The 25,598-nt window shown below is 39.1% G+C and overlaps 1 protein-coding gene across 8 annotated transcripts in view; it reads left to right on the top strand.

The window, feature by feature from the left end:
* Positions 1–25,598, top strand: part of Fto (FTO alpha-ketoglutarate dependent dioxygenase) — a 420,563-nt gene that overhangs the window by 244,045 nt on the left and 150,920 nt on the right. For 5 of the 8 annotated variants that reach the window (XM_063247098.1, XM_013141484.3, XM_013141486.3 and 2 more), the window contains one exon: positions 11,398–11,522. The exons of 2 other annotated variants lie outside the window; for them this stretch is intronic. In XM_063247098.1, coding sequence (XP_063103168.1) covers positions 11,398–11,522 — 125 coding nt within the window. Of the gene's footprint in view, positions 1–11,397; positions 11,523–16,182; positions 16,295–25,598 lie in introns of all 8 variants that reach the window. One more of the 8 variants, XR_010046924.1, reaches the window with a different exon arrangement.

Genomic DNA, 25,598 nt, shown 5'->3' with positions numbered 1-25,598 from the left:
TGTGGTCATGGTATAGCACAGCGATGGAGAACCTTTTGCATAGAAACAGCTCACTACAGCATGCATGCCATGGGTTTGCCACGGCTTAATGAAACCGTACGTTTTCAGATACATCCATCCAAATGAGTACTGCCCTTGTAAGTAGTCACTTACTGCGGGTATATAATTATTTTTCCTGATTCTATTGCTTAAGAATAGTTTTTACAACTTTTGTCCTAGAATCGTATTCAGCAATAGTTCTGATCAAACCAAAACTTACCTCACCTATTTTTGTGTACTTTGAATAGTACGGTCTTACTTGAGCATTTGCCTCATTCAGCAGACATGCTTCAGCGTGTCATTTGTCTTCATTTGTTTAAAGGCATCTATCAGCAGTCTGTGGCCCAAGTGTGCTGCCATAGTAGGTGACTTGGAAATGGATGCGGGTCCTTCTGTTATAAGAAAGCCTATAGTGTGGAGGCAGAAGCTTCTAGATGAATAAATAAGCAAGGGAGAGGGTGATGTGGTTTATGGGACGCTCTGAGATGATGCAGAGGAAGGAGTGCTCAACTGCTTAATGTGGTGCAAGGGTATGGTTTTTAGCTGACTTTACAAAGGAGGCACTATTTGAGATGTTTCTCGAATAAATAGTTACCGGCGAATTATGCAGCAAGGGTATAAATAAGATGGTATAGAGCAGCTGTGTGTTTTCAGATTGTTGCTGTTACTTTTATGTGGAATAGATAATGGCAAGAGATAAAATTTGAGAAGAAAGCAGGATGGTATTAGGGTTTGTTTTTGTTTTTTGCCCATGCTAAAGAATTTGAGCTTTTATTTTTAAAAAATCATTTATTTTATCTCCCAGTGTCTGCAACTATAAAGCATATATAAACAGGGGGACACTAGTGTGGGTGGGGTTTTAGAGGCCAACAGTCTTTGACTCCTTGGTGACCGTGACATCTTTCTTAGAAGTACTAGGGGGATCATGGAGATGGCTTAAAAACCAAAGTGGTAGGCAATGCTGAATTACTTAAAAAGAAGTAACATGGTCATATTTGTACTTTTAAAAAGTCACTGAAATTCACAAAATGGGTGATACTGACGCAGAGAAACCAGTTGAGAGAAAGGCCTGAACTAAACTGGAGGCAGGGAGGGAGGGACAAGTCTGAGTCTTATTGAAGAGAGAGGAATAGCAAAATTTAGTGATTGGCTATAGGGAGTACAGTGAAGTGGAGGAAACTGGAGTGATTCCCAGCATTCTGGTTTGTGTTCTTGCCTTGGTAATGGAGCCCCTCACTTTAGGGAGATACAGGAGAAGAAATGGGTTGATGAAGAGGAGAGAGATTGAAATGCAAAGATAATAGGTTCAGATGTGTCCAGCTTAAGGTTGAGATGTTGTATTTGAGGTGTGAGGGTTAAGGAGAGATAGTCATGGGGCCAGAGCTCAGTGGAGAGTTCTGCTTAAAAGTGAAGGATAGATGCCATTAGACTACAGGGGACCCTTAAAGCTGTTGATGGGGAGATCACCCACAAAAAGCACAAGAGATGAGAGGAAAACGAAGGTAATTATTTTATAGTAATAGTAACTGAGGATCCCAGAATAGGACCACACCTGGGAGACTAAAATGAACAGGCTAAATGTTGGGCAGTGCTAGGAGAGAGAGGCATCCACTGATGGAGAGAGGGCAAATAAAATCAGGGACTGATTCCAAACACAAAGCCCGCCCTCAGAGCATAGACTTTCAACCACTGGGGTTATGCAAAAGAATATGCATCTGTTACAAGTGGTACAGATAGAAGTTTTATGCTTATGATTGGCTAAGGCCTGATGTCTTTTTGAAATTTTTCATTTAAAGTAATGAACACTTTCAAGAATCTCTTCATTAAAGAAGCACCACCTTGCACAATGTGTAGGTTTGCAGAGTTTAAGTTGAAACTAAACAATAATAATCAGAATGGTACATGTATCAAGCAACCCCTCCTCACAAGAACCCATGGGATGTTCTTGTCTCATGGCCATTTGCAGTTACAGAAAGAATCCACAGTTAGTAGATAACAACTAGGATTTGAACACCATCCTTAAGATACGCTTCATCCTATGGCCAGTAATTCCATAGATTTCATATGGAAAAAAAATTACTAATAGGATGAAATTTGACCTCTAGAATATGTTCCTAAACCTGTGCTTTCTTTATATTTTGAGAGGAGAGGAGAGGAGAGAATGTTTTGGTAATAGAAGATTGTTTAAAACCTGATACTTCTATGAAGACAGTTCTGTGCTACTAGTAGTAGGAAAATGCCCTATTAACATTTCTGTAGGTAAATCAGTCCAACACTGTTGAGTGTCCAACACTATTATAAAGAAAAAAACATCATTGTTAATTATCTTGCAAAAAGAATGGTCTTTCGATGCTCTGAAATTTCTTTTTGTGAAATGTATGAAATACTATATTTTAGGGCCTAAGTGTCAAATCTAAGAAAGTTTGTTTCTATGATAGCATTTACTTTTTATCAGCCAGTTATATTTCTTCATATTTTTACTACATATTTATTAGACATGTTTATAAACTTGTGTTTTGCACTCATTCATGTCTTAAAAATGTGATGGAGATGAAATTTTATAAAATTTATTTGTAATCAAATTGACTTCTGAGAACTGTAATTCAATGAGTTTTAATATATGTTTAAACTTGTGTAAGCAGTCACCACAATCAGATTATAGTTTTGTGAAATACTCTCATGCTATCCTTTACCTAACCAAATGTCTAGCAACCAAATGGACTCATGCAATGTTGAACCTTTTGATCATGGATTCTTTCACCCAACCATTCATCCAAATGGTTGTGTGTATTAGTTACTCATGACTTTTTATTTCTGAGCAGTATTCCACTGTGCTGATGTATCACAGTGTGTTTGACCATTGATCCTGTGTATAAGTTTACCATATGCAGGGTAACATAATTTCTTAAGACTCTTCCATTGCTCTTTGCTTTTACAGTATTTGTTTTTCAAATTCTTCCTTTATTCAGTGATTTGACAAATATTTATTAAAAATTATTAGGCACTGTGTTGGAATGTAGATGTGACCTGAACAGAGCACATCCTCTGCCCTTATGAGACTTTATTCTTTTAAATCCTTCCTCCTCAGCCTTGTAGAAGCTTCTCAGAGTCTGGGAAACAAGATCCTTTAGATACAATTTAAATAAGATCAAAGGCAAAGAAGCAACAATGGCTTTTTAAAAAACATTTTAATAGATTCAAAGGGGAAAATAATGTATTTTCATCATGATTTTGGAGTCATCCAGATGTGTACTTTGTCTTCTGTTTTATATATTTTTACATTTTGGTGAAATACTGTGTAGCCATGGACATGCTGATGCACTACCTGACTCTTTGAGGCTCCTTCCAATGTCACATGAAGTAGAGTGTTGCACCCAAGGAGAAATACTGTTGTTAGAATACTCACTAGTGCCCACACATCTCTGAAATTTGGATTAGAGGTCACAAATTTCCTGTTGTCTGAGTTTGGGCCCATTGGTTTTTCTTGCTTGGCCCATCTCCTATTTTTAAACATTTTCAAATGAATTTGCAACATTTATAAAATCAGGAGTCTTTGCATTAAAAAAAAGTAGATTTCCTGTTTATATTGAAAATTCGTGAATCTGGCATTACTGAGCCAGTTTTTCTGATCTGAGCAGGAGAGTTGGCTGGAGCTGAATAGTAGCTGCCGTTTTAGACAAAAGCATATGCTCTCTTTGGGAAGCCTCTGTTTAACTCATTCATGTTATCTTCCTGGCCCTAGTGGGTATCTGAATTTGGAATCCTTGGATGCTGGGTTTCATGTATTGGTGAAGTTGATCATTCCTCTCTGTGCTGGAAGGCTGAAGGTATTTTTGTCTGTCTTAGAAACTGACTGAATGTCCAACTGAGTAGATCTCTTAGTAGAGTAGACATAATACTGGATCTCTTAAGAGGAAGAGATCATTGTCATTTTCCTGACTAGTGCCAACAGGTTACCTTGGATCCTTCACAGTGGAGATACTATCTCCTGCTTTATCTGTTCTGTTGGTTAAAGGAGTTTTTGATTCTAAGCAACAGAAACAGATTTTGAAGAATTTGAACAAAATAGAACTTTCTTAAAAGGACGCTGAATAGCTCAAACTATCAGAGGAAAAAAGTGAATGATCTGGATTCACAAAATTTGTGAAATCATAGATATACCAAAGATCATGGGTAGGACAGACTAAGGGGTTTATAAACTACCTCCCAAAATTTTCCTTTTCCTTTGTGATTCTTGATAGAAGTCCAAAGTCCTAGAAAGGAGAATCAAAGCACCCTGGCCCACATCGTGGGTAGGAGAATGCAGCACACTTTAACAGTAGCCGTAAGACTTTGAGAGGGGCCTGGGTGCTGTTTTCAGGCAAAGGGGAACTGAGTATGGATGTAAGCAACAGAAACAACAGATGTCCACTATACCTCTTCTTGCGGTGGTCATGAGGGTAATAAATGCACACTGTAAAATGCTACAGAAGAGGGGGCCAGGAGAACATGGCGGACAGATAGCAGCAGCTATGGAGGCTCTTCAAGAGACCCAGCTTAGAATCCAGGAATGGTGTGGAGTGAGGAATCCTAAGCAAGAGGAGATACACCCTGCTGACCTAAGAATGAACTGGGCTGAGAGAAACCAACTGGGAATGCGATCCTGGTGCTATAACATGAACAGATAAAGCCTCAGCGTGGAAGCTGGAGCCTGCACCATTGGAAGCTGCGATTTGGGTTTCCTGCCGCCGCTGCTGCATCTGAATCGGCTTGGCAGGGAGAGAGACATGCGAAAGCTCTGAGAGCGGGAATCGGTGAATGGAGCTGAGAGTGGGATGGGTGGGGAGCCATGCATCGACCTGTGGTGAGTGAGGGAAACTGGGACTCTTCCTCGGTCTAGGAGGCTCCAACACAGGACATTCTGGGACCAGGCAGACTTGCCGGAACAGGGTGCTGTAGCGACTTCAGTCACATATCTTCCTCTCATGCGGGATTGGTGAACAGTGCCTAGCCTATGTGACGCTGCTGGCTGAGACCCAGTAGGCTAGCACAACCCAGGTCCCAGCACCTGGAGGTGCACCCTAGCGGTGAAACCTTTGGTAGGTTGACCTGGAGGGGCGGGCCCCGCATAGGCTGCCTGGTCTGTAACTCCCTGGTGCGCTGCAGTGGGCGGGAACACCTAGCCGGTGCAATTCAAACAGACTGTGGTCGACAGGGAAGGAAGCTGGGCCTCCTATATATGCTCACATATATAAGGAACAAAGAATATGGGAAGAGGGAGCAACAAGAAAGGCTCCTTGGCCCCAATCCTGAGAAACAGGCAATAGCAGACACAGCACCAATAGACATAAAGCGCTATCTCCAGAGCCTCATAGACAAGTTCAGGAATGAAGTTATTAATGACCTGAAGCAAGACATAAGCAGAATAGTTACAGAAATGCTAAGCACCACCCAAGAAAGAACAGATGGTGGAATGAAAGAACAGAAAAAGAGGGGAGAATTGTTTGATGGAGAAAATAGAGAAAACATAGAATACGTGAAGCAGGTTCAAAGAGATTACCAGGAAACTAAGAACTTTATCGAAAACTGGCATAACAGCTTGAAAGAAACTAAGGATAGATTATCTGAACTGGAGGACAGATTTGTAATGTGGGAGCATGAAATGAAAAACTTCTTATAAATAACAAAGAAACAAACAGCAATAATACAAAGACTAGAAGATGATAAGAGGATCTATAACTTAAGAATTAAGAATATAAAAGAAGAGGTAGGGACACAAACAAATGAACTACAAAAGCTACTTGCAGAAATAATCCGGGAGAATTTTCCCAATTTAGCAAAAGGTAAAGATACTCAGATGTATGAAGCATACAGGACCCCAGCCACTTACAACCCAAACAGAGCTACACAGGCATATAATAATCAAAATTCCAGAAATCCAATATAAGAACAGAATATTAAAAGCCGTCAGAGACAAGAAACAGATCATTTATAAGGGAACACCCATCAGAATTACAGCAGACTTCTTGGCACAAACCATCAAATCATGAAGAGCGTGGGGCGAAATAATTCAAGCTTTGAAAAATTGATATACCCTGCACAACTATCCCTGGAAATTGATGGAAAAACAAGGTGCTTCCAGGATAAAGAGGAACTAGGGGAATATGCAACCACCAATTCAACTCTACAGAGAATACTGCAGGATATTCTAAAAAAGAAAAATACAAAGAACCCAGAAATAGTGGCAGAGAGGCCACAATGAATGGAGCAGAAAACAAAATGAAGAAGACAAACTGACAACTAATGACAGAAAAAGAGCTCAACAGAAATGAGACAGAGAAGATTGGATGATAGGAACAGCTATTTTGGAGAAAATGACATCATAATAGGTAACGCTGATTTAGTATCATCTTGTTTTGAAGTCCCATCAAGCTTTTGTTCTTCTGTCTCCATAGGTCTTAACATGTTGTATCTTACTGGATTTTATTATATGTGATAGTATAAACAAAAACTTTTATAGACAAGGAGATTATACAGAAACCATAGTTCATTTTCTGTTAGTTGATTCTAAATACCCTGTAATACTGTCATTCTCTTGAATGGTTTTACATTGTTTTGATATATTTGTTGCTACAGTATACGAAGTTATACTCAAAGATTTCAAGGAATGAGACAATATGGTAACTACTTTTATGTCGGAATTATCTTGTGGTGAAACACTATTTAGCTTAAATGGTTATGTTTTGATCTGCGCTGTTTTGTTTTTATGCCCTCTTTTATCTCAATCTCCATTTTATTATTTACTTTTTAATTTTTATCCTTTTAATTAAGGGAAAAATAAATTTAAAAATAGTGGGATATATTATAGTAACCCACTTTGATTTTCTATTAACTTGATTTGAAGCCCGTATTGCTCTCACCATCTTGTTTTGACTGATGTTCCTCTATTCTGTTTTGCTTGATAGTACCAGGTTCGAAAGTTTAGGCAACAGCTGTGAAGATAGTGGGATTCATTATGACGCCCATTCTGGTTGACTATTATCTACTTTTGAAGACCTGTAATGTCTCCAGTGTTTTGGTTTTGTTGGTTTCGTTCTTTACTGTTTTGTTCAATTTTATTATAACTGATGATATAGGTAATTCTATTTGAGATAGTGGGAGGCATTATGGTAACCACTGTTGATCACCTTGTATTATGTTTTTACATTATCTATTATGTCCACCCTTTTGATTTGACCGACTCTGTTCTGTTATGTCACATTTGGTTTTACTCTCTTCCAAAAAAGTAATAAGAACCGTGGGAGTAATAAAACCCAAAATGTGTAATAGTCATTGTACAAAAGAGAGGAAAAGAAAGTGCTGTAAACGATATAACTGCATGTATATTTAAGTGTATAAGATAGACAGTGATATGACTGAGTTTTGTTGGATCACTGAACAGAACTGTTTGCAGTCTCACAGTTTGAACGTCCACTTTATATGCTTTAATTTTGTAACTTGAACAACTATTTCTAAGATGACAATATGTAATCCATTAACTAGTGATTTCCTACTGTTTATTTTTTTTTCTGAAATTCTGTATAACTTGTACCCTTTTTCTGTTTTTTTTTTCTTTTCTCTCCTTAAATAAAATTTTTTTTTCATTGATCCAATAAAACTCTGTGATATCATTTTCTATCTTATACACTTAAATATACATGCAGTTATATAGTTTAGAGCACTTTCTTTTCCTCTCTTTTGTACAATGACTATTACACATTTTGGGTTTCATTGCTCCCACGGTTCTTATTACTTTTTTGGAAGAGAGCAAAACCAAATGTGACATAACAGAACAGAATCGGTCAAGTCAAAAGGGTGGACATAATAGATAATGTAAAAACATAATACAAGGTGATCAACAATGGTTACCATAATGCCTCCTGCTATCTCTAATAGAATTGCCTATATCGTTAGTTATAATACAATTGAACAAAACAGTAAAGAATAAAACCGACAAAACCAAAACATTGGAGACATTGTAGGTCTTCAAAAGTAGATAAAAGTCAACAAGAATGGGCGTCATAATGAATCTCATTATCTTCACAGCTGATGCCTAAACTTTCGAACCTGATACTATCCAGCAAAACAGAATAGGGGAACATCAGTTAAAAACCAGATGGTGAGAGTAACACAGGGCTTTAAATCAAGGTAATGAAAAGTCATAGTGGGTTACTATAATATATCCTGCTATTTTTTCCCTTAATTAAAAGGATAAAGATAAAAAAGTAAATGATGGAGTGGAGATTGAGATAAAAGAGGGCATAACAACGAAACAGCGCAGATCAAAACATAACCATTTAAGCAGAATAGTGTTTCACCACCAGATAATCCTAACCTAAAAGTAGTTACCATATTGTCTCTTTCTTTGAAATCCTTGAGTACAACTTCGTATACTGTAGCATTAAGTATATCAAAACAATGTAAAACCATTTAAGAGAATGACAGCATTACAGAGTATTTAGAATCGACTAACAGAAAATGAACAATGGTTTCTGTATAATCTCCTTGTCTTTAAAAGGTTTTTGCTTATACTATCGTACATAATAAAATCCAATAAGATACAGCCTATTTAGACCATTGGAGACAGAAGGACAAAAGCTAGATGAGACTTCAAAACAAGATGATACTAAATCAGTATTACCTATTAAGATGTCATTTTCTCCAAAATAGCTGTTCCTATCATCCAATCTTCTCTGCCTCATTTCTGTTGAGCTCTTTTTCTGTCAGTAGCTGTCAGTTTGTCTTCTTCATTTTGTTCTCTGCTCCATTCGTTGTGGCCTCTCTGCCATTATTTCTGGATTCTTTGTATTTTTCTTTTTTTAGAATATCCTGCAATACTCTCTGTAGAGTTGAATTGGTGGTTGCAAATTCCCCCAGTTCCTCTTTATCCTGGAAGCACCTTGTTTTTCCATCAATTTCCAGGGACAGTTGTGCAGGATATCTCAATCTTGGCTGGAGATTATTATCTTTCAAAGCTTGAATTATTTCCCCCCACGCTCTTCGTGATTTGATGGTTTGTGCAGAGAAATCTGCTGTAATTCTGATGGGTGTTCCCTTGTAAGTGGTCTGTTTCTTGTGTCTTACAGCTTTTAATATTCTGTTCTTGTATTGAATTTCTGGAATTTTTATTATTATATGCCTGGGTGTTGCTCTGTTTGGGTTGTAGGTAGCTGGGGTCCTGTATGCCTCATACATCTGAGTATCTTTACCTTTTGCTAAATTAGGAAAATTCTCCTGGATTATTTCTGTGAGTAGCTTTTGTAGTTCACTTGTTTGTGTCCCTACTTCTTCTTTTATGTTCTTAATCCTTAAGTTATGGATCCTCTTATCATCTTCTAGTCTTTGTATTATTGCTGTTTGTTTCTTTGTTATTTTTAAGAAGTTTTTCATTTCATTCTCCCATATTACAAGTCTGCCCTCCAGTTCAGATAGTCTGTCCTTAGTTTCTTTCAAGCTGTTATGCCAGTCTTCTATAGACTTCTTAGTATCTTGGTAGTCCCTTTAAACCTGCTTCACGTATTCTATGCTTTCTCTGTTTTCTCCATCAAACAATTCTCCCCTTTTTTTCTGTTCTTCCATTCCACCACCTGTTTTTTCTTGGGTGGTACTTAGCATTTCTCTAACTATTCTGCCTACTTCTAGCTTCAGGTCGTTGATAACTTCATTCCTGAATTGGTCTATGAGGCTCTCTATATGGTGCCTTATGTATATTGGTGTGGTGTCTGCTATTGCCTGTTTCTCAGAATTGGGGGCCGAGGAGCCTTTCTTGTTGCTGCCTCTTCCCATGCTGCCTCTTCTTGTCTGTTCCTTATATATGCAAGCTTATATAAGAGGCCCAGCTTCTCTCCCAGTCAGCCACAGCCTGATCGAATTGCGCCAGCTAGGTGTTCCCGTTCACCGCTGCGCACCAGGGAGTTGCGGACCAGGCAGCCTACGTGTCTCCCCTCCCGGCCACCGTCAGGCTCTGGGATCCGGGTTGGGACAGCCTACCAGGTCCTCCGGCAGCGTCACGCAGGCCAGGCACTTTTTACCAATCCCGCCCGAGAGGGGGATGTGTGGCTGGAGTCCCTACCGCGCCCTGCCCTCGCAGGATTGCTTGGGCCCAGAAAGTCCTCCGCTGGAGTCAAACTGTGGTAGAATGTCAGCTTCTCTCACTCACCTCACCACAAGTCAGTGCACGCCTCCCTGCCGTTCGCAGATTGCCGTTCTCAGAGCTTCTGCGCGTCTCTCTCCTTGCCGAGCCAGTGTAGAGGCAGCCAGCCGCCGCGCGGCGGGAAACCCAAATCGCGGCTTACAATGGCGCGGAGTCCAGCCTCCACACCGAGGCTTTTCTGTTCCTGTTTTAGCACCAGGAATGCATTCCAAGTTGGTTTCTCTCAGCCCAGTTTGTTCCTGAGTCAGCAGAGCATATCTCCTCCTGCTTATGTCTCCTTAATCTGCACCATTCCTGGCTTCTGAGCCGAGTCTTTCAGAGAGCCTCCGGTAGTTGTTGTTATCTGTCCGCCATGTTCTCCCGGAAGTCCCCTTAAATAAAATTTTTAAAAAATGCTACAGAAAAATAAAAAGTGGTGTTTCAAGTTACATGAGAACTAATGAGTATTCTTTTTAAATATGCAAATGTACTGGCATCCATTAGATAAGGAATATATTGAATACGAGAAAGTGACAATTTCATTGCTTTCAGCCACTGCCTTTGCTATAAAATCATCCAAGAAGCCCTAGTAACTCTGAATTAAACTAACATTCACAAAATCTAAAGATACTTGTTAAGGTATAATTTTCTTTCTGCTTTTTGTGCTCTTCTTTCTTGCTTTTTGCAAGATCTTGGATTTGCAATGAACAAGGAAAATGAGTACCATCTCCATACCCCCATCACCGGTGTGGGTAAAAATTGAAAGTAATGATTCAAATAAGAGAGGCAGCAGAGAAAGCCTCAGCTGGATGGCAGGAAACCGAACGAAAATCAGACTGCTCTTTTTTTAAAAAGGCAAAACAAACAACTCACAGTGAAGTGTACGTGAAAATCATGTCTAATAATAGCTCATGGTAGGCAATTCCCAGGAAAAAAATTGTTGGTGTGCTGAGAAAATTAGGGAATGCACAGTGTCTTGATGTGTTACTTAAGGCAATGGAGCTTTAGAGTTTACCTTATGTGCCATGTACATTGATTAAATACAAAATATATGCTGGCCATTTTTGACCATCATTTACCGTATTGATTTGTTAGCAGGGGAACTGTAATAAAAAAGCCATTGATTTACTGTCCTTATTTGCTTATGGGCTTTTTTTTATTATTAATTTTTCACTTTCTCTTTCTCTTTTTGGGATCATTTCCTCTAGACAAATGCTGTGCTTCAAAAAGTTAAAAGAGAAGGGCTCCCCGTGGAACAAAGGAATGAGATGCTGACTGCCATCCTTCCCTTGCTCACTGCCCGCCAGAACCTGAGGAGGGAGTGGCAAGCCAGGTTAGTTCTCTAATGAAACGGGCTCTGCGGTCCCTGAGAAATAAGAGCTATCTTTGGCTAAGCCCTTCCTTATTACTGGTCTCATCCCTCTCATTTGAGGAGCTATGAAAAATCAGCAAGTTTAAGATGTTTTCAGCTAGTTAGCTTTCCTATCCATGATAACCTACATTAATTATAATGCTCTATGGCGTCGTCTGTAGGTGTGTGTGATTTTTTTAGCCCTGAGTGTAACTGTTCACATACATGTCTCCATCTTGAGCATAATGCAACATAAGTAGTACCTGATGTAACATCAGCCCCTTTAATTCAGCAGGCTAGGACAGTAGCACTGCCACTTAGAGCAGATGTCTGGGAAATCCACGTAGTGCTGGTCTGTCCTTTGATTCAGAAAAGATTATTTGGAAGTGTATTTATCAGCACCAATATGAGAACTTACCAAGTAGGAATGATTTTTCTTATTCTAGTTTCTTTCCCCATGGATTTACCTGTGATTGCAGAGCTGTTACTGGCAGAAAGTTTGTATAAATCATCCACTTTTATAGAATTAGTATGTGCATAATAAATATGCTATCCTCCTCCTGTTTGAAAAACAGTTGATATATGGGAAGTTGGAACTCATTCCTCTAAGTGTGAGAGTTATCCTTCAGATACATGATTTGTACAAATTAATTCAATAATAATTCAGTATCATTTGTCTTTGAGCAAAAGGGAGAGGAACCAGGTAAATAATAATTTATTTTGGCCTAGAGTCTTATTTGAAGAAAGAAAAAATTCTATGTGCTTGGGAGTCAAGAACATTTATTGATAGCTCTAATATTATCCAAGTGACTTCATACAACAGAATTTACAGTCATTGATAGCTTTGCTAGTAATAATTATCATAAAAATAGATTTGCTTGACAAGGCTGTACAGATGAACATTTTTCAAGACAGGGGAGAGTAGGAACTATTGATTTTGATTGGATATTAGAAAGCTGCTTTTTCAGATATGTATATTGTTGCTAAATTCAGACTTGCACATAATCATTAAAAAATTCACAATAATATTTTTTCTGCTTTTTTTTAGTATGATCATAGTAAATGACACACATTTTCAACCACAGCAAGGACTGAATAATTTCCAGTTTAACTTTTAGTAGTTAAGTTTCAATTTTCTTTATAATTATAATTTAAGTGTTACATTCATTTAAGGTCATATATTTTATTAAATAATGGAATATCAGTGTAGGATATTGAATAGATTTCTGTGTGTGTGTGTGTTTTCTATTTCCCATGATGATTTTTATTAAATAGGAAAGAGAGGAATAATGAATTCCCTTGTAATCACTCTTTTATACCCCTTCCCTCCAAAGACAGCAGGGCCCAGAGAGAGAGCATACTTTGAGAATGGTTGTCTTTTGTTGAGTGCATTGGGTTTGTTAACAATAATTTCCTAGTACACCAAGTATCAGACAACGTGACCAAAATGGCCTGTTTAAAAGGAGTCTGGTTTCTGCATTAGCCCTCACTGCTAACAATTTAATCAGGAGCTGGAGCCAGTGTTGAAGTTGATGTAGTCTAGCATCTGAAACAAAAATTCTCAAGTTCTTGTGCAGGGAAGGAAGAAAGAAAACGCCTAGCTGCTGACACTCTGCAGACTCCCTTAAAACCAAACACCTGAAAGAAAATTTCAAGAGGGAGATGCCTTGAGAGTGCAGAAGGCAAAGCATCTTTAGAGTATTAAATAACCATAATCCTTCCCCTCATTTGATGTTTCTCATCCCAGTGCCCTATCTAAAAGCTCATCCATAGGGTCCGTCTAAACAGACAGTCACCATATACCTCTCTTTTCCTCATCAAAGTGTCATCTGGCTGTCTGGAATCAGGGCATTGCCTGGAGTAGCCATCCAGCCTATGGTGGTGAAAGTTATAAAACATCCACAGCAGTGCTCACTGAGGTGCCTGTGTTGCAGAGATTGGCCTATTGTGTACTTTGGAATTACATGAGGAAAAATGTGCTTTGACAGAAAATAATTAGTACTCCCCAAAGGCCAAGCAATAGGTTATAGCATTTTACTTTCATCAAAGCTATCAGGGGATCAGTTAGATTAGATAATAGAAATTTTTTCCTCTGAACGTTACATACAGATGACTCTAATTATCTTATATTACACGTTAGAGAATGCATTATGAACTGTACAGCTTCAAGAAATTTAGGTCAACCGAGACTCTGCAGCTGGCAATAACTTTAGTATGCGTCTATTGTAATAAACCCTCTCTTCAGCAGGTTCATTTGCAGTCGTGGTATTAGGGAGAGTAAAAAGAGTGAAACTTACAACTTGCTCCTAAAACATTGGTTTCTCTTTGAGCCCAGGAACTGAGCCATTGTTTGGGGACTGTCTGCAGTCTTTTTAAACTGAAAGCATATGTTCCCTGTAATTTAGCATCTTGAGGAAAGTGTCAATTCTGCATGACTCAGGGTAACCGAGTTTGTCACAGTGTCACACAACCCTGCGATTCTAGAGGCACATCTGAGTGCTGTGGGTTTCCTTCCCTAAAATGAGTAATCCCATAAACAGCCCTCTCCAAATAGGCTTATTAGGGCTGTCTATTCACTTCCCCAGAGTTGAATGATCCAAAGTACATCAGGAGCCGCTGTGTGAATGCAGGGTAAGTGTTAACAGAAGTGGGACAGAATTTCTGAAGATTTGGCTTTGTTTATACAGTCCACTCTGCCTGATGGACAGCTTGTTATAGCTTTTAAAGAACTGGGCAAGCCCTCTGATCTGACCCCTTCTTGACCTCCACAGCCCAAAGGTCAGCCTGCAGCTAATAAGCTCAGAGGTTCTTAGGGTCTACTGTAGGAGAAGGCAGAAAAAGAGCAGCTGCAAGGACTGGGTATCCCAGGATCGGCTGCTTTGGGGTCACTCTCTGATAATGAAAATGATTACCAAATTATATGGAAGTTTAACCGCAATAGTGAGTAAGAGGAGGGTGGAGCCCAGCGTATTAGGTTTGATAAATGAACTGTGAAGAGGCCCATCTGGCTCTCAACATCTCTTCTCCCCCTCTTTCCCTACCAAGGGGAAACATTTTAAAATAACAGCAGTACATATAGACTCAATGACCCATGCAAGGAGCTGGAATGGATTAAGATTTAATGGTGACAGTGGAAGGAATTATCATTTGAAAAGTGCACCAAAGAAAAGGTACAGTTCAGTGTCCACGCCTGAGTTGTTTTTCTCTATAAAATATGAAAATTGGTGCTTTTATTTTATACACATCCTCAGTATCCTTAATAGATTGCTGAAAATTTTGAGGGCATTGTTTATCAGTATTTTAATTATTTGTGGCTTATCTTCAAGGGAGGAGTATTCCTCCTTTGCCTTGAACATGTTAGATTGAAAAACATTTTGTTTCTTCCGGCTTGTCCAGTTTCAGTGATGTAGGTTAATCAAGTATTAGAGAAAATGCATTACAATAAAATGGTTTCTATTTCAACATCTGACTGTTGTGCATTTTTCAATACATTTGATACATACATGTGTCTCATGAGCACGGTTTTATTTCTATTGTGACTTGGCAGTTTTTCTGTAAAAAGTAGAAGAAAGTACATCATGTTAATTGAGCAGATTATGTTTGTTCCTTTCTTTATTTCTCTTTCAAAGAAACATCATAGTAATGGTAATTAGTGCTAACAATGCCTAGGTCACTAAAAGCTATATGTCTACTTACCATCAGTAGATAAGCATAAGCTACTTAAAGCTCTCCTCCAGTTTCCCAAGAACATGAAATATCCTGGTTTCAGACCTGTGATGCTGGAGACCAAAAGCTTAGTGCTTTTCAGAATATGCCAGGACTCTCCTTTCCGAAACAAGAATGGTCTTATTCAGCAAGCATCTTTTGTATATTTTGTATACAAAATACTGTGCCATATGCCATGTATAGTATGAGTTGTTTTAAGTAGCCAATTTTAAGGGTTTATCTAGTGATAAGAATGTTGAAATTTCCTAGAAAGAGGTAGGGGAAGAACGTGGAAAGGAAAGAGGTAGAGCCATCAGTACCACCGGAGTGGAGAGTTGGTCTAACCCATTCAGCAAAGTATTTAATTTTGGATGTCTTAGTAGACTAGGTTGTTGTGGTATTGAAAACTTCTTATACTAAACTACATTGTCTACATAATACAACCCTCACCCAGACTCTAATTATATTAAAAATAGAATTGCAAACCTTCTAAACATTATTCAGAGTTAGCATATTTTTTACCTTAAGTTTTGGCTTGACCACGCATATCTGTGTGGGAACTGAGAAAGCTGGGTAAAGAATAATGCAGTGAGATGAGTAATATGCTGAGAATAGCTGTGCTTTTTAAATTTTAAAGGTGTCCTCTAAAGTTTTGCTATGCCCAGTGCAAATAAGACAAAAGTAAGCCCAGTAGGAGTTTGAGAAAAAATTGAGATACAATTAATACAGAATTTCACATATCATAAAATCCATCATTGTAAAGTATATAGTAAATATTTTTGAAGTATCTGCACAAGAATGTACAAGCATTACCACTTTCTAATTGCAGAACATCCATTACCCCAAAATGAAACCTTGTATCTGTTAACAGCTACTCTCAATTTTCCCTTCTTCCTACAGTCCTGGGCAACTACTAACCTATATCCTATCTCTATAGATCTGCCAACTATGGATATTTTCTATAAATAGAATCATACATCATGTGGCCTTTTGTATATGGCTCCTTCCACTTAGCATAATGATTTCAGAGTTCCTCCATGTTAAAGCATGTAAGTACTTAATTCCTTTTTACTGCCAAGTAATATTTCAATCTGTGAATGAAATTTTTATTTATTCAGTCATCAGTTGATGACTTTGGGTTGCTTCTACTTTTTCATTGTTGTGAATAATGCTGCCACAAATATTCTTGTATAGTTTCTTAGAAAAGCTTTTGGAACTATTTCAACTATAAGTGACTTTTCAACTATAAGTGACTTTCCTAGGACCTAGACAGCTTTATTGACACATCTTGCTCATATTAGGCTTACACTGTTTTAAGAATAGCTTGGCAAACATTTTTCTGGGTATACAAACCAAACATCTTAATGAGTGCTTTCCTATTCTTCATGACCCCAACGATCACCAATTTCAGGGGCCATCCTGGCCATTTGTATTAAGACTCCAAAATCTGGTTGTAGGTTCTAAAACCAGCATACTGAGGTTTTCTCCTCAGGTTTCTAATCTATGCTTTTCCCTTTGACAGTCCTGAGTTATGTTCAGAACTAACAAGTCGGCAGTCCAGCTTTGCAGTTTAGTATTTAGTGAGTATTTCCTATGTGGAAGTAACCATGTGGACACTGTGGTGCGTATCATTGTGAGGACAACATAGTCTTGGCTCTGAACTCATTTCTAGTGTAGGTGGGGGTGGGGGCAGTTAGCAAGAACATGGTGGCTAGCATGCACGCTTCCATTCTTTCGTGTGTGAGGCACTGTGGGAAGCTTAAACACTGATTTGGCAATAGTCTGCTTTAGGGGAACTTACAGTTCAATAGACGGTTATAAAAAGGAGTAACCTGACATTTATTAAACGTGTGCTTGATTCCATGTTTGTTTTTCTCTCTTGCCAGAATGTATGCTTTGTGAGGCCAGGGCATTTGTCTTTTCATCATCTGTGAAACCTGTACCCAGATCTTTGTAACATTAAGTTGTCTCCTGCATGAGAATAATGCCCTGTGCACCCAAGGGGACCTGGCCACCTTGTTCATGATGTATTCCCTGGCCTCCAGAAGAGTGCCTGACACTGATATATTGAGTAACTGACTGAATGAAAGAACTTTCCCCTTAACCCATTGTTGTGCACATAAGTACTTTGTATTTCTTTTTAGTTGTGAAGGAAGTGCTTTCCTTGTTGGAAACTTTGAAATTGGAAATAAAGATAACCTTTGATAATTGGTAGTAAGGGTTGGTGATTCATCCAAGCTTTCCAGGCGTGGAAATTTTGAAACTGAAAGGCAGGAGAGATCTTTAATATACAGTTTTCTGGTATTTTACGTCCCAAGACAGGCCTCCGCCCCTTGTTACAACTTGAGGGGGGCAGAGAGATGATAATGTTTTGTGCACAAACACAAAGAGATGTTTGAGCAAGAGAACCACACAGGACTGGCCTGGGACCTGGACAGCGTTCCTGATTTCTGGCACTTCCTGGAAGTTAAAAAGAGTTTGGCAAGGAAAACAACTAGGGAGAGACAGTTTAGGTTGGGAAGGCCTCTCTAGGACATCAGTCCAGACCAGAGCTGAGGCAGATGTTACTTCAGCTCTGTACATTACTTGCCCAGATGCCTGCTTTCCCCTGGCTACTTGCTGAGGCCCCACTGTGACCTTAGTGGTATTACTTAGTGCAGGAATTGGGCATTGGCCTTGTGAGTTGGCATTTGGGCCTGAACTTATGTTCTGCCCTGGGAAGTTGCAGTCACAAGAAGTGGATCCATTGGTCTTGAGGATGGGCTTGGGGATTGTGGGGCTGATGTATTTATCTGCTGAGACAACCCATAACCACTTTACCTGCCTATGTCAGCCACTGTCATTCATGCTTGAGAGAGTGGCTGCTTTTTCTGGCAGAGTTAGTTGAACACTAAAAGTTGTTGCAAAGATAGTTACAGTTGTCCCATTGTAGCAGGCTAAATTTGTTGTAGAGGTAGTGGTGGGCATGAGGAATAAATGAGAGAGATTCTGGGAGAAGCAGGGAGATACTAGGTTGCTAATTGCCACTGATGGCTTTCTTTTTTAAAGCAGCTGTCCCCTTTCCTTTAATAATTGCAGTCTCTGCTTTCTGCTGCCCTTAGCAGAAGAATGTCTTTTGTGTCTCTGAACCAAATTACTCCATAAAACCTGATAACTCCATAAAACCTCCTCATAAATGTGTAGGAATTGAAACATTGTATAAATTTAGAGCAAGGATTAAATGAGTCTAGAGATACTGTTACCTCTTTTCCAAGATACAGCAACTTACCTTAAAAAGACAACTGTTGTTAATATTATTACCATTGTTACAGGCATTATTTGAACAATTTTATGGGGGACAAAAGCCAATGACTTCTGTGCATCTTACTAATAAAATCAACACGTGGATTTAGCATGAGTTCTGGCAGGCTTCTGACTGTAATTAGTTGTGGGATGTTCTTACATACAGAGCTTAAATTTTTTTAGAAAAATTGATTCATGAATTTATTTATTCAATAAATGTTCATTAAATGCCTATTTTTAAGAATTTTTTCTAAGCATTGTTGCAGGGTGTAGGAATATAGCAGTGAACAAAACCAGTAAACATTCTTCTCCTTTAGAAATTGTATTCTAGTGGAGGGATAGAGAATTGTTTCCTTCAGTGGCACCCCATAAATTTCCCCTAAAAAATGTGTACAGTTGCCCTATTCTACATAATGAACAACACTCAGCAGAACCAAAATAAAGACATTTAGTTGACTAAAGATACCATAAATCATTTTCTTTTCTGATCATCATAGAGCAATGACCTGTGATAAATCTTTCACTCCTGGCTGAAATGGGTTGTATATGTGAGGTGTTCCTGGGGTGGTAGTGTCCTGAGGAAGCCCATCCTAGGGAAGCCACAACATTAGTTTCTCAATTATCTGTACTATGGTTCCCAGTTATTTAAGCCATGTATCACTTTAAAGTTCTTCACCATAAGAAGGATTTATTTTGGGCCATGTAATATTGACAACTCTCTCTTAAGAAAGAGTAAGGAAAGCCACACCTGTCTCACAGTGGTTGGGTGGGGTGACCAGTGAAAAAATACCAGAGCACTTCATCAGTGGTGCTAATTGTTGCCATGAGTGATCTGTCAGTCATGGGATAGTTCACCAATCATTTATTGAATGCCTGCCTGGTACGAGGTACTATCCTCCAACCTGTGCTATAGAGATGATGAGTAATACCTGACTGGGGAAATGTATTATATAATATAAAATAATGAATACTGTGAAAGAGATTCAATCATAATTCACTGGAAATTCATGCCCCAGAGAAAGAAGAGGCAGATTCTTCTTAAGTCAGTTTTTGAGACTCATTTATACCAGGTACTCTGAAGACTGTTTCACTGCCAGATTATGCGGCCCATAAGCAGCCTATTTATTTCCAAGTATGAATGAGAAAGGGAGAAATTTGTATAAGAGTATAAAAGTATGGGACATAGTTTTCAATGTTGAATTTGTATAAGAGTATGTCCGGAGGGAGTTTTCAATGTTGAATGGGAGAAAATGTTTTCTTCTGGAATAGATTCCTTTAGTATGGTATAGTGGTTGGTTACGTAGGTTTTGAGATAGATTGCCAAATTTGAATCTTGAATCTACTTCTACATCTTCAGGCAAGTTGTGATTATAGATTGTAGCTGGACAAATTATCTAACCCCTCTGAGTCCCAATTTTCATGTCTTTTACTTGCCCAGGGCAGGATAACTATAGAACCCATTTTATAGAGTTGACTAATCGATTCTATAGAAAACACCTAGAGTGAATATCTGAAACATAGTAGGTGTTTAATCAAAGTTTTATAGAGTTGACTAAGTGAAAACACCTAGAGTGAATATCTGAAACATAGTATGTGTTTGGATCCAAACAGAAAGTTAGAAATAAACCCAGCTTCTCCTCTCCGAACTGGCCAGGCCACTCCTTTGAGACAGTATCCCTATGTAAATCCTAACCTCAGAGTAGGGGGACCCGATATTGCTGAACTGGTGTCAGAGGAACACTAGATAATAAGCTTCTCCTGGGCTGGGCCCTGCATGACGTGTTGTCACACAGACTGAACAAATACAGGATTGGGCTCTAGATGAATCCTGTCACTGGCTGGCTAAAGTCATCTGGACATGTCACAGATACCTTGGATCTTAGCAACTTCATCTAGAAAAGCAGTGGCTTGGGCCACATGACTATGAAGGCTGAAGGCATCTTCTAGCTCTCAAAAATCATGGCTCCCTATGTTCAATCCCAGAGAACAGTTAAGGTAGGTGTTAACTCTGTACAGCTTTGACCTTTCAACCTACACTTTTGTACAACTCTGCAGTGGTACTAATTTTAACAATAATGGTAGATAACATGTCTCAAGAACACAGCAAGTGCTAGGCAGAGTTTTAAATGCTATGGAAAGAAAATAGGGGAAATAGATGCAATGTATCTTACTAGGCTAGAGCTAGTACCAAAGGAGATGCAATTCCAGCCAGGATGGCCTAGCTCATCTGCTACAAGGGCAGTAAGAGCTTTGTCAACCACTGTGCTGTGACTCCAGGCTCTCAATTCAGGGCTTGGAGACCCAGGCTTCTCCCTGGTATGGAGATGAGCAGGTATGTATCTGTAAATATTTATTGCCTCTGGTACTCAAGCACATTTCACAGTTTTTAGTTGTGTGTACATCCTGCTATAGAAGGAAGTAGTTTCTAGTTCTTCCTTTTTGCATCTCCCTGCCATAAGTCTTTTGAGGGAAAATTATTACCGTTATAGCTATATCATTTCTTTTATATTGGTTACAATCTTTTTAGAAGTGGGAGAGTAGGGATGAGGGAAAAAAATATCAAACTTTAGCCTGAAAGAATCTGTAAATCCTCCAAGTTAAGTAATTTTGGGGCTGTGTTAGTCCAGGCTGATTTGAGCAGATGCCCTTAAGGGGAAGGGGAGCTGTTTATCTACTCCATTATGGGTTAATCACCAGCTTTATGCTATTTTATATCTAAGAAAAAATTTACTGCACATGAAGAATAGTAATTTTATTCTATCTCAGGAGTGTCCCCAGTGTATTTTACAAATTTACTGTGTAATGTATATTCCAGGTTATAGATAAAAGTTTAACTCTGGCTTTCAGTTAAGGAACTAATGAGTATGTGGGGAGGAGAATAGCTTTATTAGCCTGTAGGGGACACTGTTGTATTATTTATCAGATTTTTTCCAGTATCTTGTCCCAGGACAAAAAAACAAAACAAACAAATCAGAAAATAAAAATAGGTCAGTCACCTTAAATTGCTCCTTAAAATTCCTCCAATCGTTCCAGCGTGTTCAGAATATTTAGTTTCTCCGGTGTTCATCAGGCTCTTTAGTGTGGAGGCTTGGAAGGAGTGGTTTCCTTTCTGAGCACAAGTGATTGAGAGGCTCTTCTAATGAGCTCTCTTTATATATTCTCCTTTGGACAGGGTGCTCAAGAGGTTACTTTTTAATTTAATAAACCTTGAGGTTTAGTTGATCATCTTAATTGGTTACTAAAATATTCCCATGTTCAATTGAAATACTTCAGTTCTCTGATATTCCAAGTAAATACTCTAATTCCTGGAAGAGCATTTTGAAAGTTCTGATTTTCTCCTTTTTACATATATCTTTTTCTTTACTATGAAAGATACTTCTTTACTGAGGAAATGAAGTCATATATACTAGGAATGCTTATGTGGGGCTCAGTCTGATCTGCAGGAAGCCCAGTGCTCAATGCCTCAGTGATTCCTAGTTCAGGGGCTTCTCTTTCCATACAGCCAACAGCCTCTGTATCCATCCAGGGGCCCAGGGCCTTGCCAGCAGAACCTCCACCTCCCTGCCCTGCTCTGGCTTTTTCTCTCCCAGAATCTAGGCCCGGCAAGGTGATTGTAATTAACCCTCAGAAAGCAGAGTTTTTGCTAAGGCAGTGGCACAGTAATGATACTGTTAGCTTGCTTCATTTCCAGTTTCACCATCAATTATACCATGTGTTTCATCCAGTTGGTGCTACCCTCCCAGTGTTAATTATAACCTACAAGACTGTTACAGTTAATTTTATGGCAAGCATATTGTCTCTTCAAGGCTCCAGAGCAGCTCATAAATTATCTTGAAGGTAAAATGTAACTTGGGGAACTAGTTATGAAAATTCCATCCATCTCGCTTAGAAGCTGCAGCTGCTACTGTCAGCTGCTTTGCTGCTACATTGTGAAGGAATTATGGTGGGTCAAGTTTAAGAGGGTAGGTCCAGGCTGTCACTGAGGAGAAAGGCAGTTCTGGCCCTGTCAGACGAGTACCTTCTGCCAATCCCTCGTGGTTTCCCTTTGCAGGCAGGAAGAGGCAGGCAGCGAAGGTGGATGGTCCCCAAGCTGTCTGTATTCATTATTTTACAGAAACTTGTTGTAGGTCGGCAGGTCCAGAGACCTGTCCTCTTCTCTGTTGTCATGATGTTAGGCATCATCTGCAAAGTATGGGAGAGATAACTCTATAACTGACTCTGGGCTTGGTTCAGGAGACCAGAAGAAAAGAGAGGTAGAACGTCCTACTGGCATTACCTCCCAGCAGCCCCTCGCTGGCCTCCCACACTGTGATTTCTATCTTGCAAAAGCCCTTGGCTTGAGTGAGCATTTTATTTGTGGTTGTTATTTTTCACCTAATCTGATAAAGTGAGATTTCACTGTGAACGAGTTTACGCGAAAATTGCCTACTAAATAAATTAGCAGGTTATCTTATTGGGATAATAAACACACTCCTTTTCTGTTTCCTCACACAAAGTATAAGCCTTACATTTCAGCCCTCGGGGCTTTAGCATTATTATTTTTAATGACTGAACACAAGTCTTTCATTTAGCTTGTTTGTATAGTTACTGTAAATGATCTTTCTGCTGTTGGTTCTTCATTTGAAATTCTGCATGTTATGCCAGCGTTAAAAGCTTTGAGGGGGCCTCTGAGAATTGGAGCTGTATTAAGCACAGCATCTTCCAGAGCATTGGAAACAGGCAGTGGCAGGAAAGTCAGAGACAGTGTGTTAGGAAAGTATGCCTGTGTGTAGAAATCCAAGTATGGTTTGAGTGAAGCATACACAAACAGTTCTGGCTTGGGTGGCAGTTTGAGAGCTGTCTGTATTATAGTAAAGCAAAACAGCCATTCTCGGAGCCAATATTTTTCTACATGTTTCTGTGCATTTTGATTGCATTCAGACATTGCCTAGGTTTGTATAAAGGGTACTTAGGACCACAATGCCTAGGCCAGTGGCGGCTAACTTTTTAGAGCTTTCAGTGATGCAAACGGCCTGCTACAGCACACATGCCGTAAGTTCACCACAGCTGACGTAGGCTACGTAAATAAGAGAATGAGACCTGGTTTTGAGGGATTATCAGAGTTCATGGAATGGTGAAATAATGTCCAAAGTGGCACAAAGCTTTTCTAGCGAGTACTGGTGAATTCAGACCAGGGCTTGCAAACTTAGGTGTCTACAGGGGCCTAGTAATAACCAGGATGCATGAAGCCATAGAGGTGGGCCTGAGATTGAATGGGCGGGTGGGGATTCATACCCTGTTTGAAGTAGGCAAGTACTGTTCAGCCTAATAAGGAGGCAAGATCCATGTTATTGGGCCTTCTACATTTTCAAGAGAAGTGGAAAATTCAGACTGAGTATATGGTTATGAAGTCTCCCAATTATTTAAATGTTAACATCTATTTCAAAGATTTATAACTATTATTCAGGCTAATCAAAACATGTCTGGAGCCTGATTGGTGTGAATAAGATTCTGGTATAGAATGAAAATGCGACAGCTTTGAATTAAAAGCCTTCTCATTATTCTTCAGTATAGAGGGTATGACCCTAGCCTGGAGTCCAGAACACAGTCACCTGGGCACTGCCTCTGTGACCTTGTAACACTTTCCTACTCTGGGTAGGTTCTGGACTGGAGCAAATGTATATGTAGGTTTTGTTCGTTTGCATGCTTGCTTGTTTTGTTTTTGCCATGAACTGTCCATCTTTGCTCTTCCAGAAAAAGTATATGAGAATTTTAAAATGTGAATGAGGTGCATTTGGTGCTCATTGTCAACATAAAAGGGTGTCTGTAAAAAATGTTGGCAGTTGTGAATCAATAAAGGGCTTGAATCTCAGAAAGAGAGGGCTAGAGCTTCATTGCCAGTGAATCACTGTTTCTCCTGTTACATCCTCGATCTCCTGCCTTACCCACAGCTCCTCTGTGGGGGAACCCAGCTGTTCCTTCAGGGCACAGGTGAAGCTAGCACAAAGATTTCCTGTGGTCAGAATAATCTTTTAGTCTCACTGTTGCAGACTGATGGCCACATAGAGGTATGGTTTGGGAAATTTGTTAAATACATGTGGGTTTGATCTTCTAGAGTAGAGGAAAATATAACAATTGCTTTCCTTTAATAAAGAATAACAGGGTGTGCCTAAACTTTGGCTGTCACTGAAGTCAGCTGTTACACATGCATGGTTAAATTTCATTGTAAGTATTTCATAAAGGTTATTAGAATAGAGCCAGATTGACATCACAGCCTCAACTATACCAAAGGAACTATTTCATTAAAATAGACCAAGGTTTCCAAAGAACTATGAATTTCTATGGGAAAACTAACGTAACGTTAGAAAATCCTCTGGAAAAATGTCTTTATCAATGTTTATGATCTTTGCATTTATGGATTTGCAGCTTGTGCAGAAACACTCCCAAAGCAACTTTATTTTGGTTAAATAAGGCTAGCTTGTGAAACAGTCTGTATATCCAAATCCACCCTAACCCAACATCTTGGCAGCCATTTGGATAAATAATGTCTTTTCCAAAATATGTGTATTTGAAAAAAGGAGGGGGAAATTAAGTGGCAAACTGTGTCTCTGGGTTGCCATAAACAGATAGAATCCTAGAAACAGGGAGCAAAGACTGACAGTTCATTCATTCTTTGAGCAAATTACAGAGTTGTGCATTTATTTATTAATGCATCAGAGGTTACAGTGAAGAGCAAAATGTTTACTCTAACTACCCTCTCCCTTTGGAGTAAAAGTTTAAGCATGCCTTTTTTGTGTCATGCAAAATGTGTATGAGGTTTTAGAGGCATGTGACAGGAAACAAAAAGATACACATATTTTGTGAAAAACTTAATCCATGCTCACAGATGGCCCTGTTCAGGTGCTATTTTAATTATGAGGTAAAAACAGCCCCACACAGTAGGAAGTCGTCTTAATAAATGGATCGGAGCTTTGTCTTCAAGCATCAAAAGGACCTTGTTACTGAGAAATTTAAATACTTGGTGTTATAGGGGAGAGTCTCAAAATGACCAAGATATTTGGCGAAAGCAGAATGATGGACTCTTCTAAGGAT

This window comes from Cavia porcellus, unplaced genomic scaffold (genome assembly GCF_034190915.1).
Source record: "Cavia porcellus strain 051 isolate PalLab524CR breed Dunkin Hartley unplaced genomic scaffold, mCavPor4.1 scaffold_4, whole genome shotgun sequence".
NCBI classification, from domain to species: Eukaryota; Metazoa; Chordata; class Mammalia; order Rodentia; family Caviidae; genus Cavia; species Cavia porcellus.
This window is presented reverse-complemented; position numbering and strand designations above follow the sequence as displayed.